Source organism: Spermophilus citellus (assembly GCF_964194105.1).
Source record: "Spermophilus citellus genome assembly, chromosome: 15".
Lineage (NCBI taxonomy): Eukaryota > Metazoa > Chordata > Mammalia > Rodentia > Sciuridae > Spermophilus > Spermophilus citellus.
Window position 1 is genome coordinate 79,060,096 of NC_138195.1, and position 21,674 is coordinate 79,081,769.

The 21,674-nt window shown below is 48.4% G+C and overlaps 1 protein-coding gene and 1 long non-coding RNA gene across 5 annotated transcripts in view; one reads left to right on the forward strand and one right to left on the reverse strand.

Annotated features, from left to right (window-relative positions):
- RBM20 (RNA binding motif protein 20) overlaps positions 1–20,371 on the forward strand; it is a 184,851-nt gene extending 164,480 nt beyond the window's left edge. For all 4 annotated transcript variants that reach the window (XM_081267743.1, XM_081267744.1, XM_081267745.1 and 1 more), the window contains 5 exons: positions 4,692–4,778; positions 5,874–6,537; positions 8,063–8,197; positions 14,873–14,994; positions 18,944–20,371. In XM_081267743.1, the coding sequence (XP_081123869.1) occupies positions 4,692–4,778; positions 5,874–6,537; positions 8,063–8,197; positions 14,873–14,994; positions 18,944–19,054 (1,119 nt within the window). In that variant the 3' untranslated portion in view covers positions 19,055–20,371. The remainder of the gene's footprint in view (positions 1–4,691; positions 4,779–5,873; positions 6,538–8,062; positions 8,198–14,872; positions 14,995–18,943) is intronic.
- The window catches only part of LOC308634147, a 59,685-nt gene continuing 46,215 nt past the window's right edge, over positions 8,205–21,674 (reverse strand). Inside the window, exon 3 of the long non-coding RNA XR_014018962.1 lies at positions 8,205–10,692. This is a non-coding gene — a long non-coding RNA (uncharacterized lncRNA). The remainder of the gene's footprint in view (positions 10,693–21,674) is intronic.

Genomic DNA, 21,674 nt, shown 5'->3' on the forward strand with positions numbered 1-21,674 from the left:
TTAGCACCACAAATAAAATAAAATAAAGGTCCATCAACAACTAAAAAATACTGGCCTCTTCCACAGAGGATTGGGAATCAATTGCAGTTCTACCAGATAAAATTCATTTGCATCTCTCTGAACAAGAATCATGAATCATTTGTATCTTGATCAGTTTTCTGCAACTTACAAAGTTGTGAAATAGCTTAGTTCAAGATAATGAAAGGTACTGACCGCTATAGAATCAGATATCCTGGAACACTTTCAATAGTGTTCTATTGAAAGGATACCTAGTAAATTTTTTTGCCTGTTTTAAAGTTGACTGGCACAGCAAGGGGAGGAACAGGAGATGAGATTAGGGAAACAGACAGGGTGGTTTCATGAAGGATATTGTGTGCCTTGCTAAGGTCTTGAAAGGAATCTTGAGGACCTAGTCAACCAGCAGATGTTTTTAAGAAGAGTATACAGTCAGTCTTCTATATGTGCAGGTTCTGGATCTGTGGATTCAACCAACTATGGATTGAAATCATTGATGGTAAAATATTAAGTCTGTACTAACCATACACAGACTTATTTACTTATTTTCTTGTTTTTATTTCCTAAACAATACAGTGTAACAACTATTCATAACAATATTTACATGGTATTAGGTTAATCTAGAGACAATTTCAAGTATATAAGAGAATGCATTACATATAAATCCTGGGCCATTTTAGGTAAGGGACTTGAACATCTGCAGATTTGGGTGCAGGAAGGGAGTTCTAAACACATCCCTGTGGATACTAAGGGACAGCTGTATTGGCCTGGAAGTGTTGAAGGTGCTGATGATGGCACTATGCCTCAGCAAAAGACTCAGAGGAACAGAGAGCAAAAGTTGGCGGAACGCAAGCCCAGGCCTCATACACCAATCCAACCTGCACACCCCTGTGTCCTTGGCAAAGGGGTAGAGCTCCCCTTTGTCCTCCTACCCACACTTCTGAGACCTTCTGATTTTCCTACCCGGCTTCATTGTTTGCATAATATTGTCCATTTCAGGGACACATACTCTGAGTCATCCCAAGAGCCAGAAAGATTCTCAGAAAAGCCCTCACTTCCCTTAATTCTGCACTTCTAGTTGGTTTGGCCTCTGTAGTCCTCAGAGGGGGTCACCAAGTATTTATCAGGGTCCCTAGTAGATTGTTTCTATGGGTTTGGAGCTGGGCAGACCAACACTATGAGTCGGAATAATAGAAAAACACAGTTTTCTATACTTTTCTCAAACTCCATATCATGAACTTGAGAAAAACCCGGATCCCCATGAGGAAGTCAGTTCCCCAGAAGTCAGTTAATAAGAAATGACTGAACTTGGGAATGAAGGCAGCAGGGACCTGCTGAGGACATGTCCTTACTGCATTTCTAATTCACCAGGCTCCTCTCCCCCTCTGGGCCTTTGCCAAGGAGCTGACCACTCCCAGACTCCACCTAGCATGTTCCCACCTCCTCTGTCTTTACTCTTGGCTATAATTTATCCCTAGCCACTGCAGAAAGTCTAAACACACCAACCCACTTCTCTCCCGTCTCCACTTCCCTATTTGGGGTAGTGCTAATCACTCAGCCTCTTTATTTTCTTTAGCATCCGTCCTCACCCATCACCCCCAAGTGTAATTAATGTACATGAGGCAGGAATCTTAGTCTGCTGTGTCCACAGCTGTGTCCTGGTTCGTGGCATAGGGCTTGGCACAGAGGAGGCATTTGATAAGCATTGTTGAGAGAACGAAGGAAGGAGCCAAGACACTGACAGCGAAGAAGGCCTGGCTTCTGAGAATTAGGGCACACCCTGTTCTCTGCCTCGTTGTTTTTTATTATAAAATGGACATGGTCACAAGGTGGTTGTAGCACTTTAATGAATGTGTGCTCATCAGAGATGGGAGCTCTCTGGAGAGAGTGTCCACAGTGGAGAAGCCCAGGTGTGCACTTACTCAGTGTTCTCCAGGGGCTATATCCATACATGAAACTTAGTCCTGACCATGGCACCCCAGGAGGAAGGAAAGAAACCATGTCTCTGAGTAAAGAAAGCATGGGAAAGAAGCCATCCATTTTACTAGACCCAGACACTCAGGTTAGGGAAGCCAGGCAGGTCCGGGAAGGATGGAAGAGTGGGGCCAGTTGGGAGTGCTGGGACCATGTCTGGTGCCTGTCTGTCGGGGGGCAGCCAGCAGCTGCTCAGCGGTAGTCTATAACTGTCTTTTAGGAATTCCTGCCTCCTGCTATTAGATCTCCTTTTCTTGGAGCAAGACCCAAGTCCAGATATCTGTATGAAGTTTCCCATGCTTTCCAAACTGTATAGACCAAAACATGTCTGTGGATCACCTGCAGCCCAGAGACCCTCAGAATGCAAACCCCAGCATAAACAATCCATAAGAAGAATACATGGAAAAACCAGCTATATTGTCCATACAGAGACCCCAGCATGCTCTAAAGCAGGTGCATTTTGTTATTAACCCCAACCCTTCTATCAAATTTATTTTTGTATTGACCAATATCCATGGTCACTAGTTGTGAGTAAAGCAGCACTGACTTCTGATCTCCTGGAGCCTACAGTCATCTAGTAGAAGGACTTGCTAATGAAGTCATTCTCAAACAGAACAGCATCAGTGTGAAGTGCCGAAGAGAGAGGGGGATGGCACTGTCAGTACCTGTAAGGAACCGAGGTGTTCTTGGGTTAGGATGTGCCTGTTGGGATGTGAAGGAATAGTAAGTATTTCCTGGGTGAAAAGGAAGGTTAGACAGAGGGAGCAGCCTATGCAATGGCTCCATGTGTGGCCAGAAGCCTGTGTTGCTGGAGCAGAGGGCCAGGTCAGCATGCTGGGAGGGGAGGCTGATTTGTGCACAGCAACTAATCATTCACCTTGTAGGCAGATTAAAGATGTTTGCCTTTATCCTAAATGCCAGAAAGCAAATGAAACATTTTGTCAAGGAAGTGAAGATATGATACTTGTTGCATTTTCGAATTTTTTGTGTGTATGTGTATGTTGGTGCTTTGGATTGAACCCAGGGCCTTGTGCGTGCAAGGCAATCACTCTACCAACTGAGCTATATGCCCAGCCCCTAGAATAGTTATTCTTGATTGCCTTAGAGAGAGTAGATTTGGGAGAGGGTACAGAGCAGAAGTGGGAGACCAGTCAGGAGGTGGTTTAGCAGGGCTCTATTGGAAATTGTTGGGACCTAATACTTATTCTTGAGCTGGTGTGGGGCAGCTGGGTACATGGGTGCATTTGTCTTTTACCTGGAAATGACCCTAAGGCAGAAGGAAGCCCTAGATGGCACAGCCTTGTTCCTTCACCTACAGGGAGGAAGGACAGGGTTCTGCCTCCTTGGGGGCTTCCAGCCAGGTCCCCTAGGCTGTCCCTGCTTCTTCCAGCTTGACCCTTGTCCTTAGGAATGTGTTTTTGCACAAACTGCTTGTGAAGGGTAAGGACTATTTATTTTAACAGGGGAGGGACATGAATAATTTATTAAGGGAAATAAAGAAAAGTGGTCACATTTGGTAGAAGCTATGGCTTCCCATGGCTGAAAAGGTTATCTGTAGCCCCTTCACACTTCAGTCAGAAGACTTGAGCCAAAGCTTTTGGTAGAATTTGTGTCTCCAAACACTGAGAAGAACAAAGCCTTGACAATTTGAACTATCAGTTTCTGTCTGGTCCTAACAAGTTAAACCGGTCAGCCCTGGGCGCCTGCCCCAACTGGCTCCTTGTCAGCCCAAGGGGGCGTGTCCGGTTGGAAGTCATTAGAGCTGGGGTCATTTACTTTGAACCAGTCTCAGCCAAAAATGTCAAGAAAATGCAACTTGCCCTCAGGAAGTCCCAGGAGTAGTCCTTGATTTGATGACCAAAGCTTAAGTCATGGGAGAAGCTTCTAAAGTAGGGATTGGCAAGCCTTTTCTACACAGGATCAGATGGTAAATATTGTGAGGATTTTATGTGGGTACTTATGTAACTGTTTAAGATGAAACTGATCGACATTATAATATCCGGTCTTAGCTCACATGCAGGCAGCAGGTCGGGTCTGGCCTGTGGACTCCCGATGGCTGACCCCTGTAGAAGGCGAGAGCCAAACAGCTGCTTTCAGGTGTTCAGTTTCTCATTCATGGGCACGACTGTGAGGACCTTAAATGGGGAAGGAACGGAAGGAGGGAGACAAGAAAGGGAGCGTGAGCTTGGCTAAGGCTGTAGGACAGAGACAGGGCACAAGAGGTGAGAAGCACTGCCTGGGTGACAGCCCCCTCCCTGCCCACGAGTGGCCACATGTGATATTTTTAGGGGCAGGATGGGTCTGTTGGGGAGATGTCACCAGGATGGTCACCTGGACTCAGTTTACCCTTGGCTTCTTCAATTCACCCTCAGTGCAAAAAACAAACAAACAAACAAACAAAAAAAAACCCATCCAGTTTACCAAGGACTCTGCCCCCTGAAGACGTCAGACCAGACATTTCTCTGCCTCTGTGTGTTGTGAGCAACTTACTTAACCTCTCTGAGCCCCAGTTTCCTCCTTGGTGAAATCAGGATGATCACCACGGCTGTGTCTGGGGGTTCTGTAAGGAAAGGGGAAATAAGGGACATGAAGTGCCTCAGCCAGGGCCAGCCGTGCTCAGTGGCGTTCTTCTCTGGGTGTTCCCTCTTTCCCTGCCTCTGCTCACTCTTGATTCTGTTTGTTCTGTTCTTCCTTTGGAGCAGGAGGGCACGGAAGGAAGCCCCCAGTCGGTGGGCAGAGAGGAGAAAGAGACAGAGTCCTCTGACCCGGAGAACACAAGGACAAAGAAGGTAAACTAGTCCCAGATACTGGCAGCGTAGTGCCATCTGTGCTTCAGCCAGAGGCCGGGAGTCCCCACCCTGCCTGCCAATGACCAGCTGCGCTGAATGTGGCTGAGCCCCCACCCGTGGCTCTGTGAGTGACCCAGTCCCCTCACCTCCTCCTGCAGGGGTGGCTTTGCCTGGGGTCCTGGGATTGTCTTTCCTGGGGGATCTTTACTTGCTTGCTGGGCCCCGCCTCACTCTCCAGTGACTTGGCTGCGCACCTGAGAGAGAACATGCCCCCCCACAAAAGACTCGGCTCCAGAGCCAGTTTCTCCAAATAAGCAGGTCCCTCAGGAGACAGGGAGACGGTGCTTCAGTACTTGAGCAGGGATCCTGACCTCCGCAGACCCAGACCTGGGGAATAGCAAGACACCGACTGTGCTTGTGATGGTTACTTTATTTAATTAAAAAGATAAAAACATTTACAGTCCTCCTGGGCTGGAGCTCCCCCCGGCAGGTGGGGGGGAGAGTTCTTGGAACATGGCTGGCTTGGTACCTTTCCGGTCAGGAACAGCTGATCTCCCAAATCTGTCTGCTGAGTCCATGAGCTGCAAGGAACACCAGGGGGAAAACCTTAGGAGGGGTTGAGGGTGAGGGTGGAAGTTGCTGTGGCTACGGAGATTTTGGCCTTCCTGGGAGAGGCTCCTCAGAGGAATTGTGTGAGGGACTATGCCACAGTGACCTTTAATGGTGTCCCCATGGACAAGGAGTTGGCTCCAGCAAGCATTTCGCATGTATAATGTATTCATTCATTGGGAACCTGTTTATCGAGCATCTATTATGTACTAGGGATTGAAATTCTTGGTCTCATTTTTCAACATGGTAGATTAAGCATGAAGCATCTGTTCTAAATCCTGTGCCATTTTGAGTCTCATCCTCAGCATGTGTTAGTGATGTGAGACTTGAGTGGCTCACAGCTTCCAATTACCTAGTAATTGTTCTCAGGTAGAAGAAAGAAGGCTGAGGACCTTTCTGGTGTGAGGGGTCCTTATGGCCAAGGTTTGTGTCCCCTGGTTGGATGCCTCCGCCACTCTCTGACCTCTGTTCTACATTCTTACACAGGAGCAAGATTGGGAGAGTGGAAGTGAGGCAGAGGGGGAGAACTGGTACCCCACGAATATGGAGGAGCTCGTCACAGTGGACGAGGTGGGGGAAGAAGAAGATTTTATCATGGAGCCAGACATCCCAGAACTGGAAGAAATTATGCCGATTGACCAGAAAGACAAAATCTGCCCTGAAATCTTTCCCTGTGTGACGACCACCTTGGACCTGGACTTGGCCGAGGATTTCATCGGGGAGGAAGTCAAGACCGTAGGGAACGGGGCTGCAGAAATCAGCCTCAAGCTGCCCAGACAACTGCCCTCGGCTTCCACGAGCTGTCCCAGTGACACGGACGTGGAGATGCCTGGCCTAAATCTGGACGCTGAGCGGAAGCCAGCTGAACGCGAGACAGGCCTCTCACTGGAGGATTCAGATTGCTACGAGAAGGAGGCAAAGGGAGCGCAGAGCTCAGATGTTTGTCTGGCCTCTACTACAGCCCAGCAAATGTCTTCCCCCCAGCCAGCCGAGGAGAGGGCCCGACAGCAGAGCCCATTTCTTGATGACTGCAAGGCCAGGGGGACCCCCGAAGACGGGGCTGGTGAAGGCAGCCCCCTGGAGGAGAAAGCCAGCCCCACTCCTGAAACCGACCTCCAAGGCCAGCCTTGCCCAGGAGTGTTGACCGAGGGTAACTACCTCCCCTTTCTCACGGGCGGTTGGGTGGATCAGACCATGGCTCCCCTCAAGAAGGATGGGCATGTGCAGGCTGGAGCAAAACCAAGGGAGCTTTCGACTTGCCTTGAAGCCGGTGCAGAAAGTCATTTACTAACGGAAGCCAAACCGTAAAGAGCCTAGTAAAACTCTTAAGAGCTTTGGGGCAAATGGTGTAAAGGAAATCAGATAGGAGGCGGCCTGTGCTTTGAGAAGCAAACTCAGACAGGCTGGACCACTCTGCCTTTACGGGAGCCCAGATGGGTTTGGACAACTAAAATTAGCTTGAATTCTGAGCAAAATGAGTTTGGGTTCCTTGGGATCAGCCAGCTGCTCCTGCCTGCATGTGGGGGACCCCTGGCTGTTTTTTCTGTGATGGGCAAGGGAGTGTGGCAGGAGAGAAGGGACAGGGAAGGAACAGGGCCTGGCCAAGGCTATGGCTTGTTCTGCTTCTTACTATCTCAGGTCCATTTTTCTCCAGGGTCTGACAGGGATACAAGATTCGTCCCAGGAACGACTCCGCCTCCACCGGAGGTGATGTTGTGTCTATGCTGGGCACTGTGACATCATGAAATAGAGAGTTTAAAATAGGCTAAGCCCTTGCTTCTCTGCCAAGTGGAAACCGAGATCCATCAAGGGCTCTGCGGGGGAGGGAGGGAGGGAGAGTAGCCCTGAAAAGTCTCATAGTGAAAATAACTAGAGATTCATTTTACAGAAAGCTCATGGCGTAACGGAGGTTGAAGTCAGGGTCACGGGGCAGAACACGCAGAGGAAAGGCTGAAAACTAAACATTTCAACCCAGACCCTGTGGGTGGCCCAAGCTGTAGGGGACCTGAGGGGTGGGACTCTTCTTCCTTGTCAAGCTGACCTGAGCTGTTTTCACCTGCTGGGATCGGAGTCTCCATGGAAACTCTGCCACTGAGCTGCCTGTTTGTTGCTAGAGGAACCAGGAGGCCCAGACTGACTAGAGGAGGCAGGAATAAAGGGGTGCCGACAGTTTCAGCTCTCCAGTGGAACCCCTTTTATTTTGCAGCCTAGGTCTCCACATGTGCCGGTGTTAGAGGTTTATTGGCTTACCCCGTCAACGCTGCTTCGTAAGCCTGGGGTGAGAATGGCCTTCCCTGTTGTCCCAGCCTCCCCAGATGTCAACACAATTGCCCTTCAACAATTCCTGTGTCTGCAGAGATGGAGCGATGCTGATTTGGGGGACACTGGGAGGGGTGGGGTGTGGATCATCCCAGCTGAAGGCCTCAGCATCCCATCCCCCCAGGACGAGCCTGAAGACTTGCCAAGCAGTCCTGTGTGTGGAGTTCTTCTGGCGGTGAAAACGCTCTTAATTATAGCGCTTTGGTTCTAATTAGCAGTCATCAGCCCAGCCTCATGTGATTAAGCAGTCCAAGGGACAATTCCCAATCACACAGTTGCAAGGGACAGAATTACAGGGACTCTCTGAGGCATGCTGGGTTTCATTCGTTTTTTTTGGCTTGGCTCATGTTTTGCAGAAAACCCCAGGTATGTGGAAGTGAAATCGCGAGACCTGAGATCACCAGACTACTCTGAGGTGGAGCTGAAAGAGCCCCTGCTCCTGCCTTCCTGGGAGCCGGAGGATGTGTTCAGTGAACTCAGCATTCCTCTGGGTAGGTGAAATGCAGTCTTTCCTGAAATCCGACTCCAGGAAGTGACAGTTCCCTGTCTACCACCACCACCACCACCACCACCCTCCACAGGGCTTTCTGTCATTTTGTCCTTGCCGATTTTTTTTTTTTTTTTTTAATGTCTGATTCCACAGCCCAGATGGGCAAAATGCTCCTTTAAGGTCTCTTGCAATTTCAGATGCCCGCAGTAGGCCAGATACTCCACGGGACCAGGCCTGGACAGCACTGTTCTCCCTGTCAGAGAATGCTCTATTCTTGATCTCCAGAGAGGCTAAATCCAGTCCCTGTTCAGGCAGGGAATAGAGGCCCAGCGGCCTCCACATAATCAACAGAAATGAAACTCCTCTGCTGTTATCTTTTCCTTGTCCCTGACCTTCCCAGAATACTGCTACAGTTTTTCTCTTTGAAGGACCAGCCTGTCTGAGGCATTCAGTGACGCTGACTAGACTGTGACTGGGGCAGAGTAGATGGTTGATAAAGGAGCTTTGAACACAAAGAGGCCTAGGTCCTTGTCCTTCCTGTTCCATTGACGGGTGACAGTGTTCCTTCAGACAAGTCATACCCTCCTGAGCCTGAGTTTTCTCACCTGTAACTTGGAATCGGACCTGATCAGTGATTTTTCAAGGGTGGAAATGGGGACAGGGCAGGAGGAAGTGTGATAGTACCACCTAGGACACTTTTTTTAAAAGGGAGAATTAGGCAGCGTCTCAGGATAAGAGGAACAGTACTTTTAAAAAGTTCCCTGGGCCAAGCATGGTGGGGGTGCACACTGGTAATCCTGGTAACTTGGGAGGCGAAGGCAGGAGGATCACAAATTGGAGTCCAGCCTCTGCAACTTAGCAAGAAGTGTCTCAAAATAATCAATAAAAAGGGCTGGGGACTCTGTGGTAGAGTGCCCCTGGGTTCAATCCACAGCGGGGAGAAAAAAATAAAGAGGAAAGAAAGAAAAAGAAAGTTCCCTGAGTTCCCTGATGCCACCATGACTCACTCCAGCCTCATCATCTTTGAGTCTTTGCATGGACTCTGGCAGGCTGGAAAGCAACACACGGAGGAGCAGCAGTTCTTAGAGGAAGAGCTTGGGAAGATGTCAGTGAGAAAGCATCACAAGGAAGCTTGACGAGCCAATGGCATCCGTGACCATAGGGCCCCACTCGGGGAGGGCTCATCTGGGTGGGGGCTCACCCCTTCCATCCAAGTTTCTCCTTTTTTTTTTCTTCTCCTTTAAAAAGAAACAAAAGAGCTTTCACTGATTCTTTCTGCCAAGTGTACTGTACACTCGTGAAGAATTAGATTTTTCTTTTTTCTTTTTTTTTTAAGGGATTAATTTGTAGCACAGTGTCTCCCAAGGCAGAAACTAAAAAAAAAAAAAAAAAAAGAAAGAAAGAAATGAATCACGATGCTCCTAGATATTTTAAACTTGGACAAACCATTGCCAAGCCTGCCTCTCAGAGGCCACAGTCCACTCAGCCATTCAGTCAGTCCACACTGGACACCCCAACACTGTACCGGGCACTGTGGGGCAACCCACCGAGGGTGTACCCCAAGTCTTATGTCATCCAAGAACTTGAAATTCAATTGACACAAGCAAAAATTTAAAGGTAAATTCTGCTACCTTGTAATTCATCTTTGTATTATTGTGTTTCATTATAGAAATTGTGAAAGATTATTGAAACACATTCAAACATTGAGAACCACATGAAGTCAGTGTTCAAGGCCTTAGCTCATCTCCCCAGCCTCTCCCCAGCCTGCAGGCAGCCACTGTCAGGCCCATGGATAGTTTTTCTCGCACCAAAATAGGATAATGCTACTCACATCATGGAACATGATTTGCTGTCTTCACTGAACAGTGGGTCTCAGAGATCTCTGTTTCAGTACACAGAGAACACATGCTTTTTAATGGCTGCAAATATTCCATCTTAAAAACCCATGCCGCAAATTAATTGATTCTTTCCTCCACTGATGAGTGTTTAGGTTGTCTTCCATGTTTTTTTTTTTTTTCTTTTCATGATGAAATGCTGTCATTGCTGTTTTTATCGTCATTGCTCACCCTATAGACAGCGTTCCAATCCTTGGCATGTACTATTTATCTTAAACTGTTCACAACACCCGTGAGGCAGGTGATGTCTTTATCCCTACTTTACAGTTCAGGAACCTGGGATGCAGACTCACAAAACTAACAATTGGCAAAGACTGGAGTCAGGATTCAAATTCTAGAACCACGTTCTCACTCCGTCCCTGTTGCCCTCCAGATGTGCTTGTTCGGTCACCTTTAAATGGCTGCCAGCATTGCTGTGGGACTGGGTGCTAGCAGCGGGCAGGGAGCTGTGGGCCATCTGTATTTGCATTTAAAATTTTTATAATTGTTACAAAATTGCACTTCAAAAAGATGATATCAGTTTTCACTCACCTTGAAGGAGAGTTCCTATTCCCCACCTCCTTGCCGACTTTGGTGTTTTTAGCTTTCAATCTTGGCCAGCCTGTTACGAGGAAAATGATATCCCATTTTTAAAAATTGTTATATTGAGGTATAATTGACATACAATGGAGTGCACATATTTAAAGGTGCAGTGTGATGGGTTTTGACACGTATATATACCTGTGAGACCATCATCACAATCAAGGTACTGGACACGTTCATCACCCCCAAACTTCCTGAGATTCCCTGTAATCCCTCCCTCCCCCACCTCAATCCCCAGGCAGCTACTGATCTGCTTTCTGACACTCAATATTTGTTTGCATTTTCTAGAGTTTTATATAAAGGAAACCCTATAGTATATAAATTGTGGGTTTGCCCAACTGCTTTTATTTCCCCTAATAAGAAGATATATCTGTGGGGAGGAGCGTATCGATAGTTTGTTTCTTTTTGTTGTTGAGGAAAACTGCCTTCCGGATGTGGATACATCACATTCTGTTGATTCATTTACTTAGTTTGGGTTGTTTTTCGCTTTAGACAGGTTGTCTTCAATTAGCTTAGAGGCCCCATAGCTCATTAGAACCGACATGATTCTATTTTTCTGTGATTAAGAGGTGAGAAAACTGAAGTCTAGAGACTTTCTCAAGTTCATACAGCAAGTTCAACTTCAAACTCAGGATGTCTGCTCTCTGACCATCCTGCCCTCCTGGGTAAAGGGGCAAGTGTTATCTCTAACATATAGGTTCAGAATCATTTCAGACAACAACAGTGCAGTGTTCAAAAGGCAGTTTCTGTGCAGAAGTTAAGAGCACAGACTGTGGCGTCTGGTTCCCAGGGTTCAGATCCTGCCTCTACCACCTAATGGCTGAGTGACAAAGAGTAACTCATTTCACCTCCGCTTGGGTTTCTTCCCCTATAAATCACAGTAATAGAAACCTGCCACATAGAGTTATTTTGAGGACTGAAGGAACGGATCCGGATCCGCGTGAGGGCTTGGTGCCTGCCAGTAGGAGGTACTTACTAAGGGTTATCTATTGTGACTGTTTATTCATGAAATAGTCTTTGAGACCTACTATGCTTCCTACCTACTGGGGTTGTGAACCCTTCGCCCTCCAAGACCGGTCCCTGCTTGCAGAGAGATTTCCAGGGAAGTGACATCATTTTCAGATTTTGTCTCTGAGAAGAGTAGGGAGGTAAAATGAGGGGTGCCAAGGACTAGGCACCCCACTGGGAGGAAAGGGAGGTCAGTCCTGTTGCCAGACGCTGGGGCAGGCGTGGCTGGGGCGGAGCTGCTCATGTGATTGAGGCTGGCTCTGTGTGACCCCAGGCAGCGGGAGCCTGCCAAGGCCTGCTCTTCCCAGGACCCAACAGCACTGCGGATAAAAAGTGAGTTTCCCCTCCCTGCACACCAGGCTTCGCTAGGACGGCAGAGTCATAATTACCCTGCCAGGAGCTATTATTAGAAGGCAAAGGCAGCTTTAATGATTATACTTAACAGAGGCTGAAAACTGGGAGGACTGAGTGACTCCAGAGCATGTTGGGGCCACAGCCGTGTTTCTGGGGTGCTGGCCACTCCATGATCCCACATTCTAGAGGCCCCTTGAAGCAGTGGTATGGCCACATGGTGCCTGCATCATTCCCACTTAATCTGAGTGGACCACCAGTCTTTGGGGGATTCTCCTGCCCTAGCTTCTCTTTCCCTGTCCTTAGACTGTGATCCAACCCACTGGGCGGCACCAGAAAAGAAAGTTGATACAAACTGTAGATCCAGTTCTCTAGGTGGCTTTGGGGAAGGGTGGGGGCAGGCAAGAGGGCCAGTAATTAGGCACTTGGCTTCTGTGAAGAAATATTTAACATGTGTTTCCAAACGAATACAGGAAAACTGACAGGTGCTTCCCATGGCATCATATGTGGTCTGATTATTCCTATTTTACAGATAAGGAAACCAAGCCCAGAGAGGTTAATTAATGTGCCCAAGGTCACACAGCGTAGGTAAAAGAGCTAGGCTTATCTGACTCTAAATGCCATATTTTCTCCACTGTACTGTGGTTTCTTCCAAGTCTCCCCTCGCCCGCCTTTTGGCAACGGAAGCCTTTGATGAAGTGAAATCTCACCCAGAACCCCATAGATGATAGCTGTGCAGCTCAGATTACAAGGCATAGCAGCTGCCAGCTCAGTTCTTGCTTCAGGCTCTGTGGGAACTCCTGAGGCAGCTGCACCCCTTCTGGGGGTCCCAAGACAGAGACTGAGAGGCTTGGCCAGGGCCTGCAGTGGAAACTCCAGGGCTCTGTTCCAGGCCACCCTGTTGGCCTGCAGGGTCTGGTGTGGAACAAAGGATGGGACTGATCAAAGCCCTCTGTCCACGGATTATGTGGGCCCCGAGGAGCAGCCAGCCCAAGACTGTTGTAGGTGGCCCTGGGGGAAGGAGGTGGGCCTTGCCTAAAGCTCTTCCCCACCAACAGCAGGAGCTTATTTATGGGGTGGAGGGGACAACTGGCCCAGGAAAGGCCACATGTCCATCTTCTGCAGTCAGGGGTTGGGAGAAGGAGAAGGGGAAGGACATTCAGCCCCCTCTGGGCAGCTGGACCTGAGGGACACCTGCTCACTACTGCTGTTGACTTGGAGGGCCCTGCTGGCCAGCTACGTGGCAGTGAGAGAAAACCCAGGCTGAGGAGGCCGCAGGGCCCAAACCACAGCGCAGTCATGGTCAAGGCAGGCCGCGGGCAGCCAGGGGCCTCCTGGGTTCTCTCCCTCTCTCCTCTTCTCTGTCAGGGCTGTCCCTTAGCACTAATAAGTGGCTATACTGAGAAGGAAAAGTTCTAATTACAAGTCCAGGCTGCTTCTCTACGACAGGGTCTCCTAGGCACTTAGCTCAGAGGAGGAAAGTGAGGGGGGCGGCTGGGGTTGTGGTCAGGAATAGACTCAGGGCCCTCATCAGTGGGAGCTTGTCCTTTCCCTCCCTGTAAGGAGAAGCTGTGTTCCTCTCTCCTTCTGCCCAGCATGCCTGATCTCTTGGCTCTGCCTACCTTAGCAGAGGAGCCGTGGTATCTGCTCACACATAGAGCATGTCCCCCAACCTGCAGGTGGGACCCAAGGGCCTGAGCCTTAGCCCCTCTGGTCTAGTTCCCTGGGGTCCTGCTTGTCACAGTCCTTACACCTGCTGCCTTGATGGAGCTTCTGCAGCACAGGGAACAGGGCGTGTGTTCTTCTGACCCTGATTTTCAGGAGAGGAAACTGGGCCCCGAGTTCAGCTAACTTGTCCCAATTTGCATAGACTGTATCTGGCCTGGACCCTCTCAGACCTGGGCTCACTCCATTCCCCTGTCCAAGTCTTCAAGAGGGAAACCGTGACCTCCCATACACCTTCACAGAAGCTGGACTAGCCACCGTTGCTTCAAAAATGAATCCTTTGACTGTGACACTGTCACTTCACTGTGGTTGGGGTGTGTGTGTGTGGGGGGGTGTTTTTTTCTATCAAAAAGCCTCCCAGAATTCCAGGACTTATATTTTTAAAAATCACAAAGGAAATGCTGTTAACTGATGGATCAGATGTAAAGATGGGAGGAAGGTGGTAAAATGTGTAAGATACACTTGTCGGCAAAAAAGGGAGGATGCAGGATTGCATGTAGGGTATGATTAAAACTGCAAAAAAAAAAAAAAAGAAAGTAAGTAAGTAAAAGACTCTACGAGGAGATAAATCACATGAAAGGAAACTGGGTTGGAGTGATTTGGGGTGATCTTTTTTTCCCATGACTTTTAATTATTTAAGCATTTTTCTTTAATGAACATTTTTCTGAAATAAAATTGAGAGAATTTTTTTTTTCAGAATCCTGGTCACAATAGCTTCAGAGAAGGGTATAGTGTGGAGAAATGAAATCCCAAAGCAATGAAACATCAGAAATGTCCTTCCTCTATCTTTCCCTGAAAGCAAGTTGGTGTAGGAGAGTCTTCCTGGCCTCCCAGAGGCAAGATGCAGAGCATGTGATTGCTAAGCCCTCGCCACCTCATGTGGAGCACAGCCCGTACCTCCACAGCCACCCATGAAGGAAGCAGGGGCTTGCCTCTTTGTGACTGTTTTGCAAATGAGGCGACTGAGGTAAGGCTTAGAGAAGCCAGGGAACCAGCCAAAGTCAACACCAAGTGAGGTGGAGCTCTGTGCTCTGGGTTCCTCTGGTGGCTGACCGGACCACGGGGCCTCCCACCACTTTCCTAACACCTGCCTGTTCCTCCCCATCCTCCCTCAGGTGTGGAGTTTGTGGTTCCCAGGACGGGATTTTATTGCAAGCTGTGTGGGCTGTTCTACACAAGCGAGGAGGCGGCGAAGGTGAGCCACTGTCGCAGCGCTGTCCACTACAGGAACTTACAGGTAACCACCAGCCTTCCTTGCTCAGCACTCTCTGGGATTCCCCATTCTCTGGCTCAGGCCAGGCTTCCAGAGTCTCCGGCCTTGCTTGCCTCTGACTGTCGCTCCCACCCACGAGGCATACCCAAGGCACAGAGACTTTCATTCCCCAGGCAGGCCCTTCAGGTCTGCTTCCGTGAGTTTCTATGTCCTCCTCCCATGTGGATAACCCCTGACTACACCAGGCCGTGCCACCCGGTGGTTCCCAGAGCATCCGTCTCACCTTTAGTACTTACATCTTTCGTTTGGGCCTGCTTTTTAAATATCTGCCTCCCCAGCTAGACAGAATAGCTTGAGTCTCCTGGCCCAAGGCTGGGGCTGACCTCTTTCCACCAGACCTGGTGGTTCTAGCTACACCTGGACTGACCATAAGGTGTCTTAAAATCAATGAACTATGGTGGTATGTTTCTGTTTCTCTTCCGCTGTGCAGGTAGCCCTCTTTGCTAGAATGAAAAACATGATTGTATTCCAGTTAATGTTCATCCAGATAGCCAGTAATTATTACAGGCAGATTATGTACCTGACACTGGAGACACAGCCACAAAAACAGAAAAATCCCTGTCCTCAAGGGGCTTCTATTTTAGTGTAGGAGACAAACAATAAATTAAAATAAATATGGATATAGTATATGAAAAGATGACATATGAAAATATACTATATACCATATTTCATCCAATTTCATCTGCCATCATTTGTGAGACACTGTTTTTGTTTATGAGTGTGGTACTAGGAGTTGAACACAGGGCCTGGAGCATACCAAGCCACACTTTACCCTTGAGCTACATCCTCAGCCCCAAGACACCACTTTTTGATATCAACTAGAAAAAACTATACTTCGAATTCAACAGTAAGACTCCATCAACTGTAAAAGGCATGGCGATTTCAGAGATGTTAACGTATTTTTAAAAATCAATGAACTATGGTAGTGTGTTCTGTAATGTAGACCTACCTAATATAGATTATGTTTGAATGGGGATTTCATGATTAACTTCTGGTGCAGGCTAGGTTTTAGCAACTGAACAGACAGGTATGAACATCTCAAGGAACTTTCCATTTTTACTCTAAGCAGCAAGTTGTGGTTTACTCTACAAGCTCAGCTCAAAAAGTCCCCATAGTATCTGTGCCCTAATTCCAAGCCCCATAGCATCTGCACCCTAATTCCAAACCAAGCATTACTATTTCAGTTACATTGTTAGAGTGGCTTATCTCGTTGTACTTTACCAGGGATGAGAACAGGAATTTCCTGGACAATATTTTTGAAAGTACATGTACTAGGTCAGATATTGAGTAGAGTTGAGGGCAGGGAATGGACAGGAATATATAATTTGAGAAATTTCCCCAGACAATTGGAATATGCATCCTGTGTTGAGAAACTCAGCTGGGCATGGTGATGCATGCCTGTAATCCCAGAAAATCAGGAGCCTGAGGCAGGAGGATCGAAAGTTAGAGGCCAATCTCAGCCACTTAGACCCTCAGCAACTTAGCAAGACCCTGTCTCAAAATTAAGAAAAAAAAAAAAAAAAAAAGGACTAGGGATGTAGTTCAGGTAAAGTGCCCTTGGGTTCAATCCCTAGTACCAAAAAATAAAAAGATTAAAAAAAAAAACCCTCAGATGTGGGTTGACTCTCATTTTATAACAAGGATACAGGCTCATAGAGAAGCCTATGATTTGTCAAAGGCCAGGCAGATAGTAAGTAACTTGGCCTAGATTGCCTGATTCTTAGTCACTTTCCTCTTTTTACTGTATTAACTGGGCTTGCAAATAGAGACATGTAACTTCACGACCTGAGTCAGCATTTGTAAATCACTATCGTTGGCTGTGCCCAAACTCAGGCCACTTAAGTCTCTTGATTTCCCTCTGGAGAGCAGAGCAGCTGCTCTGACCAAGGCAGCCACAGGTCCCACCTCTCCTGGGAGGTAGGGGGATAAAGCCTGAGTTGGCCAGAGAAGGGGGTTCACACTGGGATCCACAGAGCCAACTGAGGACAGTCATCCAGTCTGAAGATATCATTGCCCTCTTTCCAACACAATGAGACCTGTGAAATGGCAGGGCTGGAAGGGTCCTGGAGATCATCTGGTCCTGGTTTTCCCAAACCTTAGTCTGTGTCCCAGCTGGCATCTTTAAAAAGTGCATCTCCTTGGACCTCCCTGCCACCTGCCTTCTCATTGCCTCTAGGCTGGGCTCAATAATTTGCATTTTAAACAATCTTTCCAGCAAGTTTTGATACCTTGATGGGAGAATCTCTTATTTCATCCTGCATTCCCAGACACCAAGCAGTTCGAGGTCATTGTCATTCAGAGAGTTCAGATTTTCCAGGGCCTATTTTTGTTTTGTTTTTGTTTTGTTGTTTTGTTTTTGTTGTTTGTTTTGTTTTGTTTGCAGGGCAGTAGACCATGCTGTGTTCTAGGCCTCTGTGCCAAACCCCAGGCAGACTCCCCTCCCTTAGCTAGCCAGAACCACTTCTGTGGTCCCCAGCCGGCCCAGTGCAGACATTGGCTAAGCCCCTTATGCAGACCAACCACAGTTCAGGTTTCCTTGGAGCATCTGTCAGGAGCTGGAAGCCTCCACCGGAGTCCTCCCGGGTAGGGTTTCTGTCAGTGGCCTTTATAGAATGTCTCTGTCCGTACAGCTCCACCTGTCCCACTCCAAATTACACGTGTGAATAGTGAAGAATTCAGACCCAAGCAGCAGGTGCTGGCTGACACCTAAGTCAGGGAACTTGTAAAGTTAACACCCATCAGGAGGCCTTGAGGTAGGGCCGGATCACGCTTGGAGCAGAGAGCAGGGGGAAGGAGCCTCCATGCCCTCCGAGGCACCCCTGCTATGCCCCACTCCAGGCACTGAGAGAATCCACCCAGAGGGATGTGGAACAGCAGGTGGAGGCTGCCCTCGACAGAAAGTGGACATGGGCGTGGCTCTAGGACCTGTAGAGGAGCAGGCCCATACTCGTTGCACTCCATTGGCCACCTCCCCTTCCTGGCTGAAGCAGAGGAGAAACCAGGCTCCCCAGCAGCAACCAGGCCCACAGACACCTGCAGTGGCCTCTGTCCCTGTCAGGCTGCACCCACCTCCAAAAGCCACAGTCTCATCCCAGGGGGAGGGGTGAGGAAAAACTATTGCTTCCACTTAACAGATTAGGAACCTGAGGCTGAAAGAAGATGAGGGACTTCCCCAAATCATTAGCACCCCTAATGAGAAAGATTGATATTCCCGAGCGCTCACTCTGTGCCTGGCACCATGCCAAATGCTTTGTGTTGCCTCTCATGGACTTCCCAGCAGTCCTGCGCCAGGTCCCCACTGTTACCTTCACTTCACACATGTCAGGGATATTCAGTCACTTGCCTGCTGAGAGCCAGGATTTGAACGTAGGTCACCAGATGGCAGAGCCTTTAACATTTAACCTCTGTGCTGGACCAACCCTTTCTGACCCCTAGTCTAGGGCTCTTTCCAAAGTCCTCTGACACAGTCAGAGGACCCAGCTGGGGTCCCAGGCCTCTCCTAGTCCTGTGTCTCTGCATGGACTCCAGAACCAGCAAACCCAGCTGGTTCTTGGTGCTTGGCCAGAGCATTAGCTGTGAGCACTTTGTGAGCCATGGAGGCAACCCCCAGCAGCAGAGCAGACAGGCCCATTTCAATCCATCATGGACCTCCAGGAGTGTGTGTAACCAGGCAGGTAGAAAGAGCTTGGCGCCAGATCAGGGTGGCAGTGGTTTGTATCTACACTCTGTACTTTTTCCACGAGAGATTCATATTGTTTGTAAACTAACATAACAGGGTCCTGTAGCCCCACAAGTAACTGGAAACAGGAGAGGGTGGTCCACCCACTGGGCCAGGCACGCCCCTTCCTCTCCTCCCTCCTCAGGTCACCACTGACATCTCCCTGCCTCTTTTGTCCCTCTTTCCTCATCACAGAAATACTTGTCGCAGTTGGCAGAGGAGGGCCTGAAGGAGACAGAGGAGGCAGGCAGCCCCAGGCCTGAGGACAGCGGAATCGTGCCACACTTTGAAAGGAAGAGGCTCTGATGTTGCTGCTGTTGCTGCTGCTGCTGCTGCTGGAAGGTAGAAGAGGAGGCCTGCAGAGGCTGGGCCTCCCGGACAGGACTAAAGCAGAGAGGAAGAAAAACCAGGCAGTGCACGCTGCCTGAGACTCATTAAAAACCCCTAAAGTGTCTCCATGAGCCAAGGCACCCTCAACTCTCTCCCTCTGGACCCCAGTTTCTCTCTCACAATCGTTCAATTTGCTTTTCTCTCTTCCTCTTGCTCCCTCCTCCATCTCCTTCCTCCTGTGCCAAGAATCATTTCCTTTTCATAAAATCCAACTTCTCAGGGATTTTCAGAGTGTTTAAATTCTTGATAGGATATAACAGGTCAGGCCAGACTGAGTCATGCAAGGAAGAGGTTTAATGGAAACCCTGGGTCAGGAGAGTTCTTTCTGGGAATCTGCAGCAGGAGTCTCAGCCTGGCATCTCTGTGTCCTTTGGGTGCCCTGTGTGGAGGAGCCCAGGCCTGAGAGGAGCCACTAGAGAGAATCAGTTGACAGCAGCAGAGAGTGGCTTCATTAACTGCTCCTTTTGGCTGAACCCCACTTTTTTGAAAAGTCCCTATTATAAATAGCTCTTTCTCCTCGCAGTTATTCTAGAAATCCACCAGATTGAAATGCCTTAAAGTAAAATCAGCTTGATTTTATGAAGATAAGAGCCCTGCATGGTTGAAGCTCTGGTAAATTCTGAAGTTATATCTCAATTTCAGAGATTGTCAGGATTTGTTCTATTCTGGACAGTGATTCTGGTATAGATTCATTTTTCACTAAAAACGAGGACAGGAGTGTCTTTTCCCTCCGGCTGGAACAGCAAACTGATGTGGGCTCTGGTTGAACGCTGGCCTCTGCCATGTGGCATTGGCAGGAGGGATGCCAAAACCAGGAACCGGCATCTGTCCTTGACTCACCCTGGGTGCCTGCCCTCAGGGGTCCAGGGACCTCACAAGTGGGGAGGTTTTAAAATGATCCCTCTGTGGCGGGGAGCTAAGAGAAGGCCACAGGACTGAAGAGTGAAGAGGTTTGCCAGGTATTTGTAGGTGGGTCCTTTCCAGCTGGGCAGAAGATGGAGTGCTGCTCTGGGCTGACCAGATGTGCAGACTCGGATGTCAAAACGTTACGAAGAACAGAAGAGCCCTTATTCCCAATGGGGTCAGTGCCCAATGGCCCCAGATGGGATGCAAGGTCTCAGCCTGATATTCTAGTGGAAGGATTTAAGACAAATTGCTGGAAGACATGAGGCTCTGCTAATGCTACGGATGGAACCCGGGAAGAAGAGAGCCAGTGCCCTTTCCAGGAGATGAGTTACTTAGTGCCCTAGGAGGGGACAAGGAAGATGGATGTCTGTCCCCTGGGAGCTTCCTGTTATTTCTGTTCCTCCATGTGGGCAGGTAGACTGCGCAGGGATTATGTGGGGTTTATTTCCCCCTTATTCTGCACCTTCTGTCTTCTGCACTAATGCAAGAAAGGTGGAAAGATGATCTAGCTCAACGCTGACATGTGATCAATGAGGAAACCGAGGTACAGAAGAAACAAATGTAGAAATGGAAGCCAATCACATGTAAACCTTGAGGCACATAGTCCCTGAGTGAAGAGAGAAGAGTGAAGGCACTTACCAGAGGAAAAGAGACCAGTTTGGACAGGAGTGGTGAGGAGAAGTTGGAAGAAGCAAGAAACCAGAGCCCAGCAACAGGCCTAGGAGGCCTCAGGAAGGTTGGCATCTCAAATCGAAAAGACCCCGAAGGCTGTGGCTCAGCCCAGACTGTACCCCTGGCTCACCCCACAGGTGAACATTCTGAACACCAGCCATTCCTCAGAAAACTGTTGATCCTGTGTGTCTTTATTCCCACTGAAGAGGGTTCTGGGAGCAGCAGTTTGGCCCCTTCACTAAATCTTGCTGGGAAGAGCCTACCTCCTCCATCACAGGCTAGAGCTGAGCATTGTTATTAGAGGAACTGGATGCTTTATCCCCAGAAAGCAGGAGCAGACCTCATTAAATCCCCTGGCCCTCCACCCCTGCAGTGTCCCTGTGGAAATCCCTGTGGTAGGTCCCCATACAATGCAATGGCTCCCTTTGTGGTAGACTGACCTTCATATTGGAAAGTTGGGGACAATCCCCTAGAGAGAGAGAGAGAGAGAGAGAGAGAGAGAGAGAGAGAGTCTGTCTCTGCATTCAATTAGAACCTTCAGTTTAAAATCATCTGAGATCCTGTACTTGTATGTGTGTATACACACACACACACACACACACACACACACACGTATTTATTTCTATTTATTTTATACAGTTCCATTGGGATGGCCCGTCACAGACCCTATAATTTGCACTTTTTATTCCTATGTATGTCACATACAATGCAGTATATGAAAGGCAGCCAGGAAAATAATGATTTCTTTTGTAAAGCATTTCTTCAGTGTTTTTGTCAACCATTTTAAAGTGTCTCCCCAAAAGGGTGGCTCAAAAGAGGTTGCTACCTTGAGCAACAGATTCATTTGTGCCCTGGGTTAATACAACCGAAGACCTGGGTCATTATCTTTTCACTGTTAACACCTGGAATAAAATACATTCAGAGAATACTCCCAAAGGATTTGGTGAACTTGATGTTG